This window comes from Corvus moneduloides, chromosome 5 (genome assembly GCF_009650955.1).
Source record: "Corvus moneduloides isolate bCorMon1 chromosome 5, bCorMon1.pri, whole genome shotgun sequence".
In the NCBI taxonomy this organism is placed as follows: Eukaryota; Metazoa; Chordata; class Aves; order Passeriformes; family Corvidae; genus Corvus; species Corvus moneduloides.
Window position 1 is genome coordinate 24,633,390 of NC_045480.1, and position 21,846 is coordinate 24,655,235.

Here is a 21,846-nt window from a genome sequence, read left to right on the forward strand (position 1 = left end):
TTTTGCTACCACCACACTGTAATTCTGAAAGAAAAGAGGATGTTGTATGTACATATGCTATGTTTCTTGTAAGACTAATACAGATTTATCTTCCAGGTTACTGTAGATGTTTTTCAAGGAATTAAATGGAAATGAGGCAGAAAGTTCCTGTTCAGCAAGTGACTATATGCTGCCTACAGAGGAAAGGGATCCATCACTTCTCCAGCTATTCCTACCTTTTCATTCCTTCCTAATGTATGTCCAAATTCCCATTCCAACTGCACGTTATTTTGCAGGCAAAATCTGAAAGCAAAAGGGTCACCAGCCTGTACTCCAATTCCATTATTCTCTACTTCCTTCTCCTGACAATGCAGTCTCACTGATAGCCTGACATGCTAGCGGGCTTTAAAGTCCTAACACTCCACTTCCTTACACTTCTGAAACCTCGTATTCTGCGTCTCTAGCTTGAGGTGCACAGTGGCACCACAGGGAACACTGCTGGACCACTGGATTAACCTGAGATGCCAGACGGGGTTAGCAGGATATTTATTCAGAAGCCACAGGCTTCCAGGCAGAAAACCTAATGAAACCCTGAACTTTTTTACCCCCAGGAAACAGTGTAAGCTACTTATGCAGGTGTATCATAAGACTGTCCCAAGCACTTAAAGAAGAAGCAAAGAAATCAGAGTAAGGACAGAGGAATAAACTTCGACTTGCAAAAACATTTGAAGTGAGGAATAAAAAAAATACATATGGCAGTTTATGTGCCATTTTTCAGTAATTTTTGTTTGGTATGTCAACAATGGCCTCCACAACAGACAAATCAACACATTCTAAACAATGCATTTGAAAATGTGGTTTTATCAAATATGTCTGAAATGAAGAACTAGTCAATGGTAATTACAACTGCACCTGAACACAGTTCAATTTTTCATTTACATTAGCTAATGCATTGAAAGAATAGTATACAGAAACCCCACAACTTGCTTTATCAACTTGAGCTATCGCAAAATTAAAATATTCTGATAGATAGGCAAAATGTTATGTACTTCTTCAAAAAAGTTTCAGTAAGCTGGGTGAAGAATTTCACTTTACAAATATACCTAATGAAGCTACAGTGGCGATAGGAAAAAGACTGTGTGCTTCATTCCGAACCAGTACACTGATTAGCTGGTTTACAGGAAATAATTGTTGTAGTACTGGACTGCATAACTGGTTTTCTTTGTCTAGGCTCAATTTCAATCTTTATCTCTAAGAATAAATAATCACTTCCCCTCAGCTGCAATTCCTGTCCCTCAAAAGAACCTGCAGGAATAAAGTTCATAGACTTCAGGATTTTAAATAGTACCCTCTAGAAGAAATGCCAACTACAGGTAACAGTTTTCTGTATATGCCAGATATTTTTAAAGAGAATTTTCTTTTCACAAGACTTCTTCACCCAACAGAATTTCAGCTATACTTAACCTGTTTTATAGAAAAATCTTTGTGTGCATGCTGTAATGTCCAAGGAGTAAAAAACCCACAAACCCAAGCATTTTATTAAAGATATGTCTACATGATACAGCTGTTCTGATAGGCCAGCTAGCTTGGAAAGAACAGTACAGAAACCTTAGTATCTCAGTATCTCTGTCTGTAATATAAATGCTCTCTTAGCGCATTTAAAATATTAAAATCTTAGTGTTGATCTTACCTGAAGCAATGCAATAAAAAGAAAAAATGCATTAGCAGCTCTTCTGAACTGGGAATAAAGGAACCTTGGCAGGAATGTGATTATGTTGTACTTTGCAGTGCTGAGAGGAAGAGACAAAAACACACGCTATTATTACAGTACTAAAAATTCTTCAAATGTATTCTTTCCATCTCAGTTATACAAGCTTTCAAATGAAACAGTTTGCTTTTTGATTTTAAACTGATAAATATTGGATATTAAGTGTGCTTCTGCTAGGCTGGAAGAAGAAAATATAATTTATCCTAGCAAAACAATCTCCGCTAAGCTATCATCACAAATGTTTGAGCTCTCAGCTCTGTGTCAGCCTGTTACATCTGTTTAAGAACTGACCACCACCATCTAAGAGCCTAAAACAATCATGCCAAAACCTTTTAAGCAAAAGATTTTAAAGAATATTTTAACTTCTTTTTAAATCAGTCATATTTACTTTGACCTTGCACAAAATAGTCAATACAAGGGGCAATGAATGTGTCTTGCAAAAGACCTCAACACTGTCAAGTAACCAAGCAAAAGACAGAAAGGCAAGTTGTATACACCAAGAAACATCATAAAAAGTTTCTCAGGGTAATGGAAAATCCTGCCACATTAGTCCCAATGTCTACAGAATTTCTGCACATTATCAAACGTACCTTCAGAAAACACACCTACTTGGGACAGAGGTATCTTTGCCATTCATTTCCTTTGAATTTTAACAACAGAACTGAGGATGTTATCAGATCTAAACACACATTACTTATGAGTATTTACTGTATGACTGAAAATTCATCAAAAACAAAGAAAGAACCACAGCATAAACCATCAGCAAAGTCCCTAAAGCCTGAACCTGAAATTGAAAACTAGTCTCATAGGCAACCACAGCATCTTTGTTACTGGCTGGCTGAAAAAGCCAAGTGTTTCCAAAGCACAAACAATGCTGTGCTCAAGCACAGTACACCTGCATCAGCATTCAGCTACCACGAATAGGTTCAAAGATGAACTGAACTGAAACCTGAAGAACAAACCTGTCCTCTAGGGACATGCTGATGGTACAGCTGCTTTACAGCTGTACCTTCCCCACCCCATTCTTAAAAATTCAGAAGGTCAGATTTGTTACTGAAACAGCTTACTTGTCTCCTCAGGTGTCTAAGACTGTCATTGGTGGCCAGTGGAAATGACAGAAATGGAATAAACTAAAGCTTTTCAATTTTGCTATTCATCATGCAGTGTTCTAGTGTTTTTGTTAATACCTGACATGGTTATTGCAGAATCTGGTTGGCTGGGGCTGATTGATGAATATAGTTCTCACTTCCTCTTGATCAGCTAGGGAAGTTTTCTCTGAAACATCCTCTGTCTTCTCATAGCCTGTAAAAACACAGCATGTTTTCTATATAAAGAGGTTTACTTACACAAAATTCAAGGCACTTCATGAGACAAAAGGGACATTTATTGTGAAAGTGAACCCAATGTATTTGCATTTCTCACAAGTCATGACCCCTGAAAAAACAAGAAAGTCTTTTTTATATAGTCAAGATGCTCAGTAAAAATCTACACTCCCCACAGACCATATTACCTTGCAAAGATCACTGAGAGCAGCCTAACAGTGAGACCTGCCAGTTCCCTCTGCACTCGTGATTGCATCTTATTCGATCCCACGGACTTTTGTTCTGCCAGTTTGTTTAACTGTTCCCTAAACTTGTCCTTCTCCACCAAGGTAAATCTTTTTTGTTTCAGTCTTTCCAACGGGTAGCAGCAACCTGTGGTTCCTGAAGGCTGACCTTATCATTAGAGACTAAAGGGGAGAAGACACTGTTTACTGCATTCTATTTTTTGTTTCCAGCTTCCCTGCAGCATGCAGCCTAGAGGCCCCACCTTTCCGACAGTCATCATCTTCCTGCTGATGAAGGAAGAACAAGAAGGGCATCTGCAAGTCATTCACCAGGTTAAACCCCAGGTAGGCTGCGACTTTGTCAGCTAAACCCATCTCTCTCTACTCTTCTACAGCCACCTGTTGCTGCTTTGACCTTTTGTATGTTCCCCTTTTTACACCTGAGCTTTGTCAGGGACTCCTTGCTAATTCATAGAATGGTTTGGGTTGGAAGCAACCTTAAAGATCATGTAGTTCTAACCCTCCTGTCATGGGCAGGGAACCTTGCAGTCAATCAGGTTACTCAGAACCCCATCCAGCCTGACCTTGAACACTTCCAGGGATGGGGAGTCCGCGACCTCTCCAAGGCCTTAATATCCTTGTAGTAAAGATTTTCTTCCCAATACCTAATCTAAACCTACCCTCCTTCAGACTAAGGTCATTCTGCCTTGTCCTATCACTACATACCCTTGTGAAAAGTTCCTCTATAACCTTCTTGCAGGCCCCCTTTAGATACTGGAAGGCTGCTAGAAGGTCTCCTCGGAGCCTTCTTTTCTTCAGGCTGAACAGTCTCAACTCTCTCAGCCCATCTTCATAGATGTATTCCAGCCCTGTGATTAAGTTAGTGGCCCTCCTCTGGACTTGCTCCAACAGGTCCATGTCTTTCTTATGCTGGGGGCCCCAGAGCTGGATGCAGTACTCCAGGTGGGGTCTCACAAGAGCAGAGAAGATGGGCAGAACCACCTCCCTTGACCTGCTGTCATGCCTCTTTTGATGCAGTCTAGGATGCAGTTGGCCTTCAGGGCTCCAAATGCACATTGTCGAATCCTGTTGAGCTTCTTGTCCACCTTCTCCACCCAACCTGTATCTGTGCCTGAGATTGCCCTGACCCAGGTGCAGGACCTTGCACTTGGCCTTGTTGAACTTCATGAGGTTCATACAGGCCCACCTCTAAAGACTGTCAAGGTGCCTCTGGATGACATCTCTTCCGTCCAGCATGTTAAGCGTCACACAGCTTGGCATTGTCAGCGAACTTGCAGAGGGGTTACTCAATCCCACTGCCCAAACCACCGACAAAGATGCTAAATAAGTCGGTTCCCATACTGACCCCTGAGGAACGCCACTTGTCACTGCTTTCCACTGAGCCGTTGACTGCAACTCTTGGAATGCAACCATTCAGCTATTTTTTTATCCACTCTGTGGTCCATCCATCAAATCCATATGTCTAGAGACAAGTATATTGTGTGGGACAGTGACAAATGCCTTGCTTCATCCAGTCCTTCTGCCACCTGGGCTTGATTTCTTGCTCATTGTGATGGACCAATCTTGAGCTGGAAGCCAAGGCCATTAAACTGGTTAATCTTGGTTGGTTGGTCTCATTGGTTAATGAGATACCACTCCTTGCTGCAGATTTTCTCTGTGACACTAGCCAGATTATTCCCAGAGAAGTGACATCCGTATATGCTTCATTTTGTGCGTGCTTAACTTGAAATAGTTTTATTACACTCACTGACATTCCCAGCACCTGCCTCCAGTAGCCAGTGAAAGCTGAGTTTTCTGTCTATTCTATGGACTATGAGGAATCTTGTGCCAGCCTGCATCGCAATTTTCATCTGTGAAAGGGATACCAATGTATCCTTCTCTCCCAAGGCTTTTCACTAATGTTTTGTCAACCAGTCAGCGATGACATTGCTGACAACAGGCCTAAGCAGTCTTCAGGCTGGAGCTTATAAAGTACCAATGGATATAGCATAAATCAATCACCATTAAGTTTTAACATGATAACAATAATCTGTGTTTATACAGCTGCTTGTTAAATATACACTGTTCATTCTGTACGAGAATGAGAAAAAGAAACTGAAACCCTGTATGTTATAATGCAATGGAATACATCAGAATGTATAGCATGTCAAGGATAATTAAGGCTGTACATGAAAACTTAATGCTTACTTCTAGCACGTTCTAGAAATGCTTGCAAACAGGTTAGGCAAAATCCAAGCCATTCTCCAGTCCACTGGCCCAGTGTATTGCCTCTTACCTATTACCTTCAAAATAGATTCCTGACACTACTTTGCAAGGTCATGTCTCCACACATTGAGAAAAGGCTCAGCAGAAACTTTTAATTTCATCCCATTCGCCATTCATAATTCACAGACTCTATTACGATACAGGAAATCCCCACTACTACATCGACCCTCTGCAATTTCTCTGTTTCTTTCTTCACGTGCTGAAAGGCACACACATTCAAACATCAGTGTATTTCTCAAGGAGTCTCTTCAGAGGAAGGGCAGCCAGCCTGACAGACTGGCCCCCCTCAACAGGTGCCAACACAATACTCCTCAAGGAACCACACAGGCTTATTTGGCAGCCTAAGCCAGCAAAAAAAAAAAAAAAAAAAAATCTTCAATAACAACAAATTGCAAATAAATAAGTAACCAATGAAATAAACAAACACAGCCCCCAAACCAATTAGAGCTTCTTTCAACAAGAGCACCCATTGAATACTGTATTTTGCTTCCAACAATAAATTTGGAAGAAGCAACTCTCTTCCAGCACACAGTATTTGCAGGGACTCTTCCTAAACCAATCTTGATTAAAAAGTTTCTGTGTTAGTAAAACAAGAACAGTAGATTCCATACCTCTAATTTTTTCTTTAGGTAGGGTAGTGCAAGGCTTTCAGCTTTCAATCCTTAAAACAGTCTTATTTTCATTACAAGAATGGGACAAAGTTACATACAGATATACTGTAATATGGAAATAAAGGGAAGAAAACAAACCCTCAACCAAATTGCCAAAAGGATTTTAATACACTTCTCTTAATCATTAAAAATTTCTTTTTTATTCTCTGAGTAGAGCTTTCAAAACCTTTGAAAGCTGATGCTGTAGCCAAGAACCTTTTATACAACTAAGTGCTGAGGTTTAACCTGGCAGGAAGCTAAACACCACACAGTCACTCACTCGCCTACCCCAGAGCCAGGGCAGAGAATCTGAAGAACGTTAAAACTCATGGGCTGAGATAAAAGCAGTTTAATAGGACAGAAAAAGAAGGGAAAATAATGATAAAAGAAGATAGAAAACAAGTGATGCACAATTGCTCATCAACTGCTGACCAGTGTCCATCCAGGCTCTGGGCAGCAGGCTGCCAGCCCCCTGCCAACTCTCCCCCAGTTTAGTTGTTCATCATAATGCCAAAAGGTATGGGATATCCCTCTGGTCAGCTGGGAGTCAGCTGCTCTGCTGTGTCCCCTCCCTAATTTTTGGGAACTCCCAGCCTCCTCCCTGGCAGGGCAGTTTGAGATGCTGACAAGTCCTCGATTTAGTGTAAGTGCTGCTCAGCAACAACTAAAACATCTATGTGTTATCAACATTATTCTCATCCTAAATCCAAAACACAGCACTGTATCAGCTACTAGGAAGAAAACTAAGTCTATCCCAGCCAAAGCCAGAATAGTCTGTTTGCTAGCTCATATTCCTGAAGAATGTGGCAGAGTTCAAAAGTGGAATCATTAGAAAAAACAAGGTGGCTTCAGAATTATTTGTTGCAAAGCCATGACAGACCTTCAGTGACAGAACAGGCACTGGGAACCTGACCCATCAATCTGTCCTTCTGAGGAGCCAGAGCACAGAAGGGAATTTAAATGACCTGCGTGAACCTGGTGGTACCCCTGAGATGGCCAAGCCTGTCTAGAATGAGACCAAGTCTTTTCCCTGTTGTGAAACACTGGGATCTAAACACACTTGGTAGAAAAAAACCCCAGACATAACTGACTAAATCACTAAATCTGGCAAAATGTTATATAGTCCTGAAGACCATAAGTAGAAATACCTAAGGATATATTAGGCACTACAAAAACAGATAGTCTGCTGAAGGCAATCTGATGACTACTACAGAACTTCAAAATACATTCCTTCTTTATGTGAAAGTCATCTCATCTTACCCAGTTCAGCTTCACCTAGATTTTGTACAGGTATTTACCTCCATCAACAAGAAGAACTAGTTATTACCTACTAGTTTTGGTAGGCGGCATCATGGCACCTCAACTCTCTACCCTTTCTCAATGACCTAATATAGTTCACTGAACTCCACCAACACAGAGAGGAAAAGGATTAGTGCTTCAATCTTCAAAGAACCCTAATAAGAACTGCTAAGAACAATTCCACTCTTCCAGAACATCTCAAAAGAAACAAAATTATTTTAATTATTCAATTTCATATTATTTAATAAATGCATATATTAACTGGAAAGCTATATATAGCTAAAATAACCACAGTTAGTTACTGTATTTAATAAAGCTTTATGTAGGCCACACTACTTAAAGATTCCCCATGTGTTCTGCAATCGCAGAATACATGACACCAATTTCTTAAATTTGTTTAAGAGGGCCAGATATTCTGTGCCTTGAGCAAGACTTTATTGATACACATACCACTTTAGAATGGTAAGCAGCATGTGTTCTTTGCAACAGGATAACAGACACAAAAATCTATTAAAACACGGTTATAAGCATGCCTGGTTATCCTTCATCAGCCATGAAGAACCTGCTGAGGTTTGGAAGAATGGCACAAAATCAGTAGTTCCTTTTTGTTCAAATTGTTTTCTCTATGCACATAACATGTTGGCTTACAGACCCTAAAACACCTACAATTTTTATTTTGCAATAATTTACAGACTGTAGTGTCAATTGTTCTGTGCAACTGTTGACCACTTCTTGGGAATGACATATGTGCACATCATTCTGACAGCTCAGATTCCGTTTGCTTCATCTGAGCACAACAGTCGTAATAACAGTATCACTATCTTGTTATTTGAGAGAGAGCTTAGTTCTTTCTGAGATGACGTCCAGACAGTCCAGCCTGATAAGGCAGCTTATGATCCATGGAAAAGGTCTCTGAAGCAGAAATTAGTTGCTGTACTGACAGGAGAGAAAAATGACATTTTAGATCCAAAGATACAATACAAAAATTCTAGAATAAGGAAAGTAATACTAAACTTGTCTCTCAGAGACCCACAAGTCTTAGGCTAAGGAATGGTCCACACCATGACAGAAGTCATGGAAGCTGTTGTTTGTGATTACAGTATTACTAGTGTTCCAAGAACACAGAGGGACCCTGCCAATAACAACTCTGCACTGGGGATAAGACTTTGGTGGAGTTCTCTGAAAGCAGCCTTATCATCACTTTGCATTGTGCTTATCTAAGAGACTTGGGTGATGGCCAGAACCAGGATTTTACAGTTTCTTTATGTCCCTGTCAAATACTGAGACCCACATGGCAGAATACTGGAGTTCTCTTTTTTAGAAAACAGTAGCATTTACTTACAAAGAGCTGTTTAGAAATGCCAACTACATAGTCTAAATGTGTGGACTAACTAGACTCGGAAGCACTCATCTCAAAAAGAAAAAAAAGGAAGAGATGCATTAATGTTGGTTTCATTGTGAATTATGTATACACAACCAGAACTAAATATAGAAAAAATTAATTAGTAAGTGTCACATTAATATAAGAAAAAGAAAACAGTACCAGATTTCTAATTTTTTTGAGTAGTACTATATATACAGTAAAGTACACTATGAGTCATATAGAATCAACTCCACTGGTATAATGAAAAAACTATCATGTCATTTTGTGAAAGTTAAGTTTCTTAAAAGATGTTTTATACCTATTGCCAGCCCTAAAAAAAGTGGTTTTGGCAAGCTTCTTAAACCCAGTATTTAACTGCTTCACAGTCATTCAACCTTGAAAATAAACCAGACTCTTTTTTTTCCCCTCTTACTGCAACTGTGAATCTTGGATAGCCAGTTACCTTCAGGGAATATCACATTTATTCAGTTAATAACCATTAAGAGTTCTGTAACTAGATAATTTTAAAGAGAGCATCAACGTTCCCAATTTAAATATGCAATGCTCAGCTTGCAGTGAAAACCAATTGTCTGGAACAAGGGTAAGTGGTAAAGAACTGAAATTAAGCACTGAAAAATTGGACATTTAACTAGTCTCATTATATACGTCTACTAATCACTGTGAGTATACAGGACTGCTGCTCTGGTTGTGAACACATTTCAGAAGTGTTCCTGAAAGGATGCACTTTCTCCCTTTCTTCTTAGAAAGATGCATTCTTCTATTTCTTTGCCACTAACATTTCCTAGGCAGAAGCAGATCCAGACCTCCTACAAACCTACTTTTGGTGGAGGAAGGGATATAACATGGTAAAACTGGAAAAGAACATCAAGATATCAGCCCACTTCTAATCTATGTTTGTTTGCGCTTTTCCTTGCACAGAAATTAAATAAAATATTCTTTGTTTGGAAGAAGGAAGAAACATACAGGGAAGAAGTTTCTGCCTCCCTATATCAAGCAAAGCAAAGCTAAAAATAAAATAAAATAAAATAAAATAAAATAAAATAAAGTAAAATAAAGTAAAATAAAAAAACCCTGATGTATGGTTTAAACGAGGAAACTTTCAGACAATGGGATAAACCCTGCATACCTGCCTCAATACCTCTTGTGCCACTACCGGGACACTGTTATTGTTACCTGTAGCAACCAAAAATCACAGGTTGTCCCAACATACTGCTGCTTTGGGGTCCACGATTCCGAATTTTACTTTTGCATGCAATGAATGTTATAGCAAAGTAAATTCACTGCAGTGATTTTTTCACAAGGCAGCTGCTGACACGATATCTGAAGGCTAAGCAAACCCGCTTAGGCACGAGACATGAGCGCTGTCCGAAGCTCCCTGGCACATGCCCTGTATCAGAAACGCTTATTTCTGATGATCAGAGCACACGTACATGCTACACACAAAAGAGGGATTCCGGCTTATTCCTGGGGGCCGAGGGCCCCAGGCCATGAGCCACCGCTGCCGCTTGGGGCCGGCGGGCCGAGCAGCCAGCCACCGCGGGGAAACGAAACCACCGCTCGCCCTGAAACCGCCGCTGCCATCGCTGAGAGGCAAAATGCCGCCCGGGGCTCACCGGACATCGACAAATACGAAGCCTCCCTGAGAAGACCGGCACCGCTGACGCCCCAAGCTGGGGTCGGCGCCGCCGCAGCCCCACCGGGGGCGCACGGCACGACCGGAGACCGCGGAGAGGAGCGCAGCGGCGGCGCGGCGCCGGCTCCCACCGCCCCCTCCCGGCCAAGCGGCGCAGACCCCGCCGCGCCGGAACGCCGGCCAGGCTCCCCCGTCCCTCCGTGCCGGCGCGGAGAGGCGGGCGGCTCTTACCCTCTGCGCGGGAGCGGATCTCGGACACCGTTTTCTGCACCGCCGGCATCGCCGGGGCGGTGGCGCGGCCACCTCCCTCCAACGGCGCGCCCTGCACCTGCCGCGCGCCGGAGCGCGCCCTGCGCCGCTGCGAGGCCCGGGGCGAGGGCGGAGGGTCCCGACGGCGGCGGCGGCGGCTCCTCCGGCAACCCGAGGCGGCGGCTCTCCCCGGCTGCGCCTTTCCCCGCTGGCGGCGCCGCTGCTCACTGACAGCCGCGGCGCCCGCGCTCCGCACTCGCCGGCCCCCTCCGGAACCTACCAACTCCGCCCTCCCCTCCCCGCCTCCTTGTCCCGAGGCGTCCCGCCGCCATCTCCCCGTCCCCCCGGGGTCAAGCTTGTCGGGTCACTGCGCCTAAGCGGGCACCGGCACTGCAGCGGCCTGTGTCCCGCCTCTGGAGCGAGCGAAGGGCTTCCGATGCGCCCCCCACCCCGTGACGCGGGGGGAATGGAACGCGCCGAGCCCTGGGCCGCTGCCCGGCACTGGGGGCGGGCGGGGGAAGCCCCGGGGAAGGTCGCCCGGTGCCTCCGGCAGCCGCGGCGGCCGGGACCCGGGGCCGGGGCGGGGAGTGGCGGGGGCCGGGCGGGGTGAGCGGGGCCCTGGCAAGCGTGTGCAGCCCGGCAGGGGCGGCAGGGGGCGGAGGGCAGCAGGCCCGGCGGGGAGCCGGCAGAGCTGCTCAGCCGCGATTATATACAGAGCGGACTCCTTCCCTCCCTCGGTGTCGTACGCTGCTGAGCGATGTGTAAATGGAGCGAGGGGCGCGGTGGGGGCCAGGAGGCGTTCATCCAGAGAGGGAATTTGAAATGGTGTTCCATAGCCCTCATCAGGCGAAGAGAGGGTTGGTGCCACGCTGTGTTTGACAGGCAGCCTTCAAACTCTCGCCTGGCTTGTATTTTTAATCTTTCCTCAGTCAGGATGCCGCAATTTGAGAGCCGTGAGTCAGTGTGAATCCAGGCGCTCCTCCTGTGGGCTGTTGGAAAGGAGGTCCCAGCCGCAGATGCGTCGGGCGGAAGCAGCAGCAGCAGCAGCACTTCAAGGCTCTGAGCGTGACACTGGGGTGACTGCAACAGGCTGAGCAGTGCGGCTGCCGCATGTTGTCCCTATGTCTCGGTAAAAACAGGATGCAGAAGAAAATAGGAAAGATGATGGGATTTGGAGCCAGGTCTACTTGACATAATTATTTCTTATATCTGTTTCAGTCAGGCATAAAGCATACTAACTGCCTAGAGGATGATGGAAGTTTTGAAATGGAATAAAGCTACTATTATCCCATGAATCTTGAGAGGGTTTGAGGCTGACATGTCCTCTAAAGGCCACCATTGTGTCCTTCAGAAAGTACATAACACAGATTGCAGATGTAGGATTGCTGCTGTTTTCACTACAGGGCATACACACCCACTCTGAGAAAATAAGATATGGATATATATAGATATAGTCTTTCTTAACAGCAACAGAGTGAATCTTTGTTTGATAAAATTTTATAAATTTAATCTCTGTAAATAGATCAAGTAAAACAAGTAGATGTTGTTGGTACTTAGGGATATGGTTTAGTGATGGACCTGGCAGTCTTATGTTAATGGTTGAACTCAATGATCTTAGAGGGTTTTTTCAGCATCAATGGTTTTATGATTTTATGAGACAGCGCTTCACTCATAGAGGAAAGTGAACCAAGAATTTGTTTTTCGTAGCTGCCGAGCTCAGATACCAAAGAAGAGGAATACTTTGCTTCAGAGAAGACTGCATTAGGAAATAAATAGCATGGATTTCTTTCAAGTCATAGGCCAGAAAACCTGCTCAAGACTGTCCTTCAAAAGAGAATGCTCTACTGCATCATCCTATGCAGCAATCTGTGTGGGTTGTTTGTGTTTTTGTGGGTTTTGAGTTTTTTTGGTTTTTTGGTTTTTTTTTTTTTTAGAACCAGAAACAAGGATTGTAGAAAGATCTCTCTTCATGCATTTTTCTGGTAAAACAAAATGCATTGCTCATCCAGTTTTAAGAAATCCTTAGTGTGGGTTGGTCAGCTGTGGGCAGTCTTGGCTGGAGCAAATCACTTTCTGCAAGAAAGAGCTACTAGTTTTCTGTGAGAGTCCATTGAAGCCTGACTGAAGCAGTCATTTAGGAGACTCAACATATATAAACCTCCCAGCATAAATAGGGCCCTTTTGTAAAAGAGGATCTTTAGGGGGGCGGAAGTGGTGGTTTGCAATTTCTAGCAGCTACCCTATTGTTAAAAGGCTGCAACCAAACCGTGAAACTCACTATAAATCAGTATACATGCCAGTCAACATGCATTTTACCCCAAATTACTGCAGCACTGGTGGCAAATAGGATTGTCACTTAAATCCACATTTGGATGCTATTTTATAAGCATAAACTGGTTTTTTTGGCTGTAATATCCCTGGCAGGTGGTGCTTATTCCTGATACCTTTGGACAGCTTGAAGTATACCCTCTTTAGAACAGAAGATACTATAACAATGCTGCCAAGTGTTATTTAAAATTATGAATAGTTATTTTACAAATAAGGCCACTATCCACCTCACAAAACAGCACAGCAACAAAATTACTAGCTTTATTTTTGGTTTACTTTTGTGTACTCTGAGTTACTATGAAAGCTTAATCGTTTCGGGTTTTTTTTTTTTTTAAGAAAAAACCCTTTTTAAAGTTATAGCATGAGTTATATTTGAAAGAATGAGAAAGGTTTATTAAATCTTGCCATCAGTTAAGGAATTCTCCGGTTTTCCGGTTTTTATTCTACAAAGTCTCAATGGTAAGATAAACATGTTTAACCATTTAGTTACACAACAGACAGTTAATCCAGATGTCATCCAAATGAATGAAACTCAGCCACTGTATTTCCTAAGAGTCTCCATCCACTTGCAACATTACTCCAGGAGAAGCACAGTAGCATCTATTTCTTCTGCCTTTCCCCCACAAGATCTGCCAGCAGAACCAACTGGCCCTTGTATTTATTTCTTTTCTTTGGAAGGCAACTGTATGAGCTCCATTCTTTCAGCTCTTCTATGTAAATGGAGCCTGTGTTACTCAAGAATTTTCCACCTCCATACACCACCCTTCTTTTTTTGATACAAACAGGTCAGAAAAGGCTTCTGCAGCTTTTAAAGTTGAGAGTATGCTTAGTTTATGCACTTGAGAATATGCTCTATATTTAAGGAATCCAATATTTAGTTTTGGATCATCGCTTGTTTGGAATGTACATGACAGGACTGCAAAACAGAAGCAAGCCAGTCTGCTTTCCAACACAGCTGTAAGTTAAACAATATGCCTATATTCTGCTTTAAAGATTAGATGACATTCTTAATTGAGTTTCCTCTTCAATGTTTATTTTGAAATATGTGGAAGCTCTGGTGGAACAGATAGAAATTTATTAGCATTAATTTATTAGCACACACTACCTTTTGGAACAAAAGATGACAGAATCCTAATTTTTTAAATATATGCAGAAAAATTGCATATTCATTGAGAAGAATAAGTTATTCCAGACATTTCAGAAAATGTCTTGCAATGACAGCTGAAATGTTGAGCTAATAAAAGAAAATTGTGAAAGGATACACGTTTATTCATATGTCAAAAATATCACCTCCACTACTCCATAGCCTGATGATTTGACTGAGCTGTGATGATCCAGTCTTATCTCACCATTTCGTCTCTAATGACCTTTGGGGATATAGAGTACTTAACCCAACTCAGATCTGTTCTTGCAAATGGTATAAACACTTATTTTATTAGAAAATACAGAAGTTTTCATTCTTTGTGGTATACTAACTATGCACTGTACTAACCTACCAGAGTAAAAAATACTCTACACAAAATGACTGCATATAAAGCAGGATAAATGAGGTCTGCAGGCTTGAAGTTTTCACAAACTTGGTACGTATAAAATTTTAGTCTAGATTTTCCCAGTAATGCTGTTAATGCATAGGAAGTGGTGCAACTTCCCTTTGTGATATATTGACAGAAAACAAGTGGCCAGGTTTCATACAGTAGTGGAAGGGAAAATTATTAGTCTAACTTTTGTTTCTTTCCCAGAGCTTTGTGGAAAGGGTTTCTGGTATATGTCTTTTTCTGCTTCATAGGATACTGCAGCAACTCGTGGCTGTGCCATTAATCTCAAATGCTCATAATTTTGAACCATTACTTTTGTAATTTAATACACAAGATACTCCCATAGCATGGGAAGTGTCTAATGAAATTTTATAAATAGCTACATCTAAAATTCAAAAAGGTACAGGGAAGCAACCGTTTTAGCTCAGGTGAGTCTGTAATTTACTAGAAGACTATGTGTGGTATTGCTGAACACAACTAGTGCTGTGCTCAAAGGAGCAATAGCATATTTTTTCTTTCATTACATTCTTTGACCCTCTGAAAGGGTAATGCTTACAGGCTTTGTGTACTGATATTTAAATCCATTGTGCATATGTCTAAGCATAAGCTTCTGCTACCTGTTCTATAAGCAGATCAGATTAAGTGCTTTAAAATTCTTCCTGAAACCATTAAAATGGTAATATTTTATTTACAAAATTACATGTTACCTCGTTGTTATTTTCTAAACTTTGGAATTTCTCATGTTAGGTTTTTAATCTTCTCAGATAGATATATCTCCTAAGCAAGTTTTTTAAAAAATATTGACTTTGCTGATATTTCAAATACTTCTAGTGAAACTCCTTACAGTTACTTTGGTGGTTTAACAGACAACAGCGTATCTTCTGCTTGCCCAAATGTTATTTCTGGGAAATTTTTATTATAGAATGTGCTTTTTCCATTCAAGCCAGTGTAAATTTACATTGAGCATATCCTTTATGATTATGAAATACAAAACTTCTCCTTCCCTGAAGCAAAACATGTTAATAAAAGACCCCTGAAGTGGATATTTAGACATACAGAAAATACCACAAAACACATGAAATAATTCAATCTCTTGGCTGCTTTGTAGAAACCTGTCAAGGCATTCCTGTTAGTTTCTCACTCAGCTGCTGTAGCAGTGCCTGAGTGCATAAACAAATCAGAGGAAAACAAAAAACCCCAAGACAAACAGAAAGAGAGCAGATCCAGAGTGTAACAAATAGACACTACATCTATATATCCTGTTCTTCGTAATTCAAGCTCTACACCTGAGCCCAAAGATCCTTTACTCGAATTTTCTTTATACTCTTTTAGATTCACATTCAGGGCACTGAAGGGAAAAATACTTAAGGATTTGTAATTCCATAGCGTAAACCCAAACTTATGGTTGGTTGCAGAACCGGTGGAAACCTGCGAGAACATGTTCTCTGGTGTGCATCCTGTAACACTGTGTGGCAGCATCAGTTGGCCCACATCAGACATGCAAGTTCCTGAAAAGTTATGATCTCACATGCTAAAAGGAAGTGTGCTAGTTGGAAGCAGCCAACCTACAGATGTCCACAATGGTGCAATACAGTTATGGTCAGTTCTTGGTCTGCTTTGTAGCTTGGCCTGGAAAAGACAGTACACATACTATTAAATGTGCCATCAGGAACATTCCTTTTGGTCAGTAAAGCGAGTGTATCCGTACTTCTTTAAATCTACCTCATTATCCTTTTCTTTCATATCGTCTATTTTACATGTGGAGGGAAGTTACTCTTTATCTTTTCCCAAAATACGCTTTCCCATAACTCAATTTGCAAGAATGATGGACGGATATGGACAGAGAGGCTATGTAGGAAGAGATCTTTGGGGACCTCTGCTGTCTTCATTGTGCCGTATACTTCTTTAGAAGTTGTCACACATGACTTCCAAATTCTCAACTTTGGAAGCATTTATTTATCTTTTATTTATCTTTTGAACAGTTTCTTTTTGTTTTTGTTTTTTTTTTTTTTTTTGGGGCAAAGGCATCTAGTGATAGGACAAGGGGAAATGGCCTTCATCTGGAGGGTAGGTTTAGATTAGGTATAAGGAAGAAATTCTTTGCTGTAAGGGTGGTAAGGCACTGTAATAGGTTGCCCAGGGAGGTTGTGGACTCCCCATCCCTGGAGGTGGTCAAGACCAGGCTGGATGAGGCTCTGAGCAATCTGGTTTAGTGGAAGGTTCCCTGCCCATGGCAGGGGGTTTGGAACTACAATATCCTTACAGTCCCTTGCTATTCTCTTTTGATATTAACATGAATAATGCCAGCCCTATTACAGTGAGGTCTTGGCTTCAGTAATAATGCTAAGAAGAGTGCTTAGCCTTTCAGAGGAGGTCACAGAATCGCAGAATCACAGGATAAGCTGAGTTGGAAGGGACCCACAGAGATCATTGACTCCAATTCCTGGCCCTCCCTCCCCAAGAGTCACGCCATGTGCCTGAGAGCATTGTCCAAATGCTTCTTGAACTCTGTCAGGTGCTGTGACCAGTTCTCTGGGAAACTTGTTCCAGTGCCCAACTGAGAAACCTTTTTCTAAAATCCAACCTAAATCTCCTCCAACACAACTCCAGGCCATTCCCTTGCGTCCTGTCATTGGGCACCACAGGCAAGAGATCAGTGTCTGCCTTTCCTCTTCCCTTCAAAAGGAAGTTGTAGACTGCAATGAGATCTCCCCTCAGTCTCCTCCAGGCTGAACAGAACAAGTGACTTCAGCTGCTCCTCATGTGGCTTTTGCTCAAGGCCCTTCACCATCTTTGTTGCCCTCCTTTGGATACTCTCTAATTGTTTAATATCTTTTTTATATTTAACACAGCTGCACGCAGGACTTGAGGTGAGGCTGCCCCAGTGCAGAGCAGAGCGGGACAATCCCCTCCCTTGCCCGGCTGGCGATGCTGTGCCTGATGCCCCACAGGACATGGTTGGCCCTCCTGGCTGCCAGGGCACTGTTGACTCATGTTCAGCTTGTCATCGACCAGGAAGCCCAAGTCCCTTTCCATGGCACTGCTCTCCCAGTCTCTCATTCCCCAGTCTGTCTGTATATCCAGGGCTGCCCCATTCCAGGTGCAGAGTCTGGCACTTTCCTTGTTGAACTTCATATGGCTGGTGATTGCCCAGTCACTACTTCAGAACTTCATATGGTGGGTGATTGCCCAATTTGTCAAGGTCTCTCTGCAGGTGTTCAAGACCTTACAAGACTGGGCTGAAATGATCATCATCTTGGGTTTCCATGGTCTTAAGTCATAAATATAGGTCCACAGTAGAGACAGTTTCTTACAGGACTGCCAGTACATATCTGCTGAACCTACAGGACCTTGTCATGCTGTAGCTGGTAAACTGGGTAAACAGGAAGCAGTCATACAAAAGCAGACAGTTAAAGGGGAACATGAAGGTCAAGGTCTGTGTGTAACTCTCTTGATAGTCATGAGTGTAAAAAATAAGAGGAAATTCATCATGTTGGACAAAAGAAAACCAACAAGGCAAAGATTTGAACTCTTGCCAGACTTCTTGACCTTCATAGTGGGTTCAAGGCTATTGTACCATTCTGCAGGCATTCCTTGATGTTTCTGAAGCTCTGGCAAACACACGAGCACTCATTGCTCAGCAGACAGAAACTGAAACAGTCATGCTGATAGTTTGGGTATAGTGTTGTGGCAAGCGGATTTATCCACAAGGAAGATGGCACAGGAGCAAGCGCTGTTGGCACATGAAGAAAATGGATCAAGGAGAGTGTGGCCAGCCAGATGGCCTCTTTGTGGCTGATCACATGCTTATGCAAATACTAGGTTAAAGCCACGGAAGAGAAACAAAATGCAGATGTTTATACTAGATTGGTTTCTTCTGTGAGGGCAAATCATATAAGAAAATGCTAAAAGGGTAATGCCTGGTGGCACACACAGATCTTAATTACACAGCATGACCATTTCATTCTGCTGTTCAGTGATTACTTTCACTTTAAGAAATCAGTGCAAATTTAAGTTATATAGTTTTACCTTGATAACAATAGTAGAATTCATTGCTGTTTTCCTCCATTTTTTGCTGGGTTTAACACTTTCAATTTTAAAGATGACACTGTATCTGGAATAACTTGATGGTGAGCAAGGCTGCTGAAGTTTAAATTGAAAACGGCTGGGATACTTTTCCAAAAAACATTGTTAAAATACTCATATCCAATTAGATGCATATTTCTGGGAGAACAAGGAGGGGGAATAAGGAGAACCTCTATCAAAATAGCAGGAATATTGAAATATGAGTAAAGAGAAGAAAATCACAACCCAAAAATTAATTATCAATCTGAAATCCACTCAGAATCTGTTAAACAAAGCAATATAGTGCATGAGTCAGCTCCATGTTTTGAGGAGAGTGAGCAGGTGTCACTCTGTAGTAGTAGGGCAGTACAATGGGCACTGCCTGTAGTGCCCTTCTGCAGTGTAGCAGATTTGAAGTTGGAAACTGATCTCTGTGCCTTCTTGTCTCTTCCTGATTTCAGTGCATCCAAATATGAGCAGCCAGCCTTTTGAGAGAGAGAAAATGGTGTGATGAGGGACTCCTACATTAAATATTAACTGATTGTTTAGTTGAGAAACTGCAGAACCTTTGCAGACATGCAGCTGATCTGCCTAATGGTAAGAGGAATGCCTTATGACATTGCTCAAAAGTGGCTGAGAATAAAGTCAACTTGAAATTGGGTGAGTCATGACTCCGAACATCTGAGCTTGCAGATTCTCAGTGCAGTCAGTATTTGACAGCCAAATCTCTGAAGGTTACACCATCTGCTGGGACTTGAAGGACAGGGCAGGATTCCCCTCCGTACTAGCTTTTCCCAGATCGAGAGGGCACTTACTAGGTTAACAGTGAACAACTAAAAAAATTAAACTTCCTGTGTTCTTCAGTGTCACTTTTGGAGACAATTGCATGGCAAGGAGGATGAGGTGTGATTGCAGCACTGAGGACTGGAGTCAGGAAATAGTTGTGGATAGGGAAGGTAGGAGTACTGGAACATTGTACAAAGCAAAGGAAGAGAGAGGAGTTAAAATAATGGATAAAGTGTCTTAAGCTACCCAAGTACACCTCTTTTAGGATGTCAAGAAGCTCATGCTTTCTACACACTCCTGGGCAAACATCTGGTATTTGGCATTGGGGTGGGTGCTTGTCCTAGTCCTCAGTTAAGAGCCTCAGCTCTTGGGCTGTGGGTAATAACCAATTGTCCAACAACTGTTATGACAGGTAAGATTTGAAACTCAGGAGTGTCAGAATACTCACGATGTTTATGGCGCATGTCATCAAGCATTCCAGGAGAATGTTAGTCCACCTGTAAAAGAATACCTTTGACATCAACGATGCAGGTGGTTTAGATTGAAATATAATGGTTTTAATGAAAACTGAAAATAACCTGCATGATGTTTTTTTTTATCTTTGGCTCTAGAATGCCTTTAAAAATCTAGAAAGTTTCACTGTATGGGTTACAGAGTCAGTTTGTCCTGAGTTGAAAGTCACAGCATCCTGGTTGCCTGTTGAACTTTACAGGCTTTAATGTACACATGAAGCACTGCTCAGTTTAGGCTTTGGTAACAAACCACTTTTCTCAACTTCCCAAAGAAGTTTTGTTTTCATATGCTTTTGTGAAAACTTTCCTTTGATATATTCCGTGTCCTTCAGTAAAAAGAAAAGCTCAGAATTAAATCCTGGGCATGCTAAACATGACAGTCCCTTTTGCTATTGGCCTTAGGAGTGCAAGGATACTGCCCAGATCTTTTTTTCAGTAGTTTTAAGCCATCATGTTATTGTCTAGTCGGTAGAGCAAACTAAAAACCTGCTTCTGCCTAAAACACAAAGTGCCAAATAATACTGTGGTATAAATCAGTATTATTCCTCAATGAGGTGACCTATTGCATTATCCATTTTCTTTCTGTCTTCTCTAGAGTAAGGTAATGCGGCACAATTAAAAAAAGATGAAGAGCAGAAGGGCATTCTCATGTAATCTTTAAAAGAATGGCACTCTTAAATGAAGAATATAATTATGCCTAGTCTATGTTAGATGCACATGACATGGTATTTTACTTTCTAATAGTCTGTCTTCGGCATTCATTTAGCTCTGCAATACCACAATGAAGAGTGCTATAAAACTACCTAGATAGAAAGGCAGCTGCAATACATTAAAAAAAAAAAAAGAAGATTCGATTCTGTTGTATCTTGTTTCAGGAACTTTTGAACACCCAATGTAAGGAACTAAAACATCCAGCTTTCAGTTTTAACAGTACCTAATTGCTCACACACGCTATATCTAGCCTATACCTAGTTGCCCAGAGGTGATATTTACCATTATGGCACAAGATTATTTTGATCTGTGTTGAGGTATTTGTTAGAATTTATGATGTCTATTCCCTTTTATGTAGGTGATAAATACAGACAAATGTGGGAAATGAGGTCATTGCTCATATATTCAAAGCCTTGCAACACTGGGCCCTTATGAAATATTCTAACTATGTGTATTTATGAAATAGTTTTGTTTAAGAGTGTACTCAGCTAATGTTTGCATGACCTTTAAACAAAATAATGTCTTTATGCTGGGTTCATTGCAAAATGAAAACATGCAGCATGATAGGAGTCTCTGAAAAGCTTTAAGGGAGGTTCTAATACAGAGCGAGTGAATGTGTAACATGACTGGTGCCCATTCCTTTGTATTAGGCAGTGAGAATTCCTGTTTTATCTTTGAGATGTTTGACACGTCAAAAGAATCTATCTTTTTGGGTAATCAGCAGTGTAAAAAATTATTTGTCTCATTCTTCTATCCCTTTTTATTTGTGTGTCTTCATGCTATAACAATTTTGCACCATTCTATTTCTGATTTTCAGAAATATAACTTTTTACTATTAAATCTCTATATGAATGTCCTCTATTACTTTATTTATATCTTCATAAACCAGATAAACTTCAGATATGCTCAAATAAAGGCAGTGGAATGAAATCAAATGAAATGAGCATTGACTAGCAAGTGTAATGTTAGAAAAGTATGTAAGAAGCCAGATATATATCTTCCATTAGTCCAAAGTAATGCCTATTATCTGACTGGATGGCTTGACAGAAACAAGTGATCTCAGCTGTTGTTTACTGAGGGCTTAGGACACGCGGCTGAACGTTATGTACCTATCC

General features: G+C 41.6%; 1 protein-coding gene and 1 long non-coding RNA gene across 4 annotated transcripts in view; one reads left to right on the top strand and one right to left on the bottom strand.

Annotated features, from left to right (window-relative positions):
- Positions 1-10,960, bottom strand: part of ATP8A1 (ATPase phospholipid transporting 8A1) — a 108,480-nt gene extending 97,520 nt beyond the window's left edge. For all 3 annotated transcript variants that reach the window (XM_032108988.1, XM_032108991.1, XM_032108990.1), the window contains exons 1-3: positions 10,777-10,960; positions 2,935-3,049; positions 1,670-1,769 (exon numbers count right to left, since the gene is read on the bottom strand). In XM_032108988.1, the coding sequence (XP_031964879.1) occupies positions 1,670-1,769; positions 2,935-3,049; positions 10,777-10,825 (264 nt within the window). In that variant the 5' untranslated portion in view covers positions 10,826-10,960. The remainder of the gene's footprint in view (positions 1-1,669; positions 1,770-2,934; positions 3,050-10,776) is intronic.
- A 459-nt stretch (positions 10,961-11,419) lies between these two features.
- On the top strand, positions 11,420-12,798 carry LOC116444790. The gene is made up of 2 exons (XR_004240502.1): positions 11,420-11,923; positions 12,502-12,798. It is a non-coding gene; the product is annotated as an uncharacterized LOC116444790 (long non-coding RNA).
- Positions 12,799-21,846: the final 9,048 nt, after the last annotated feature.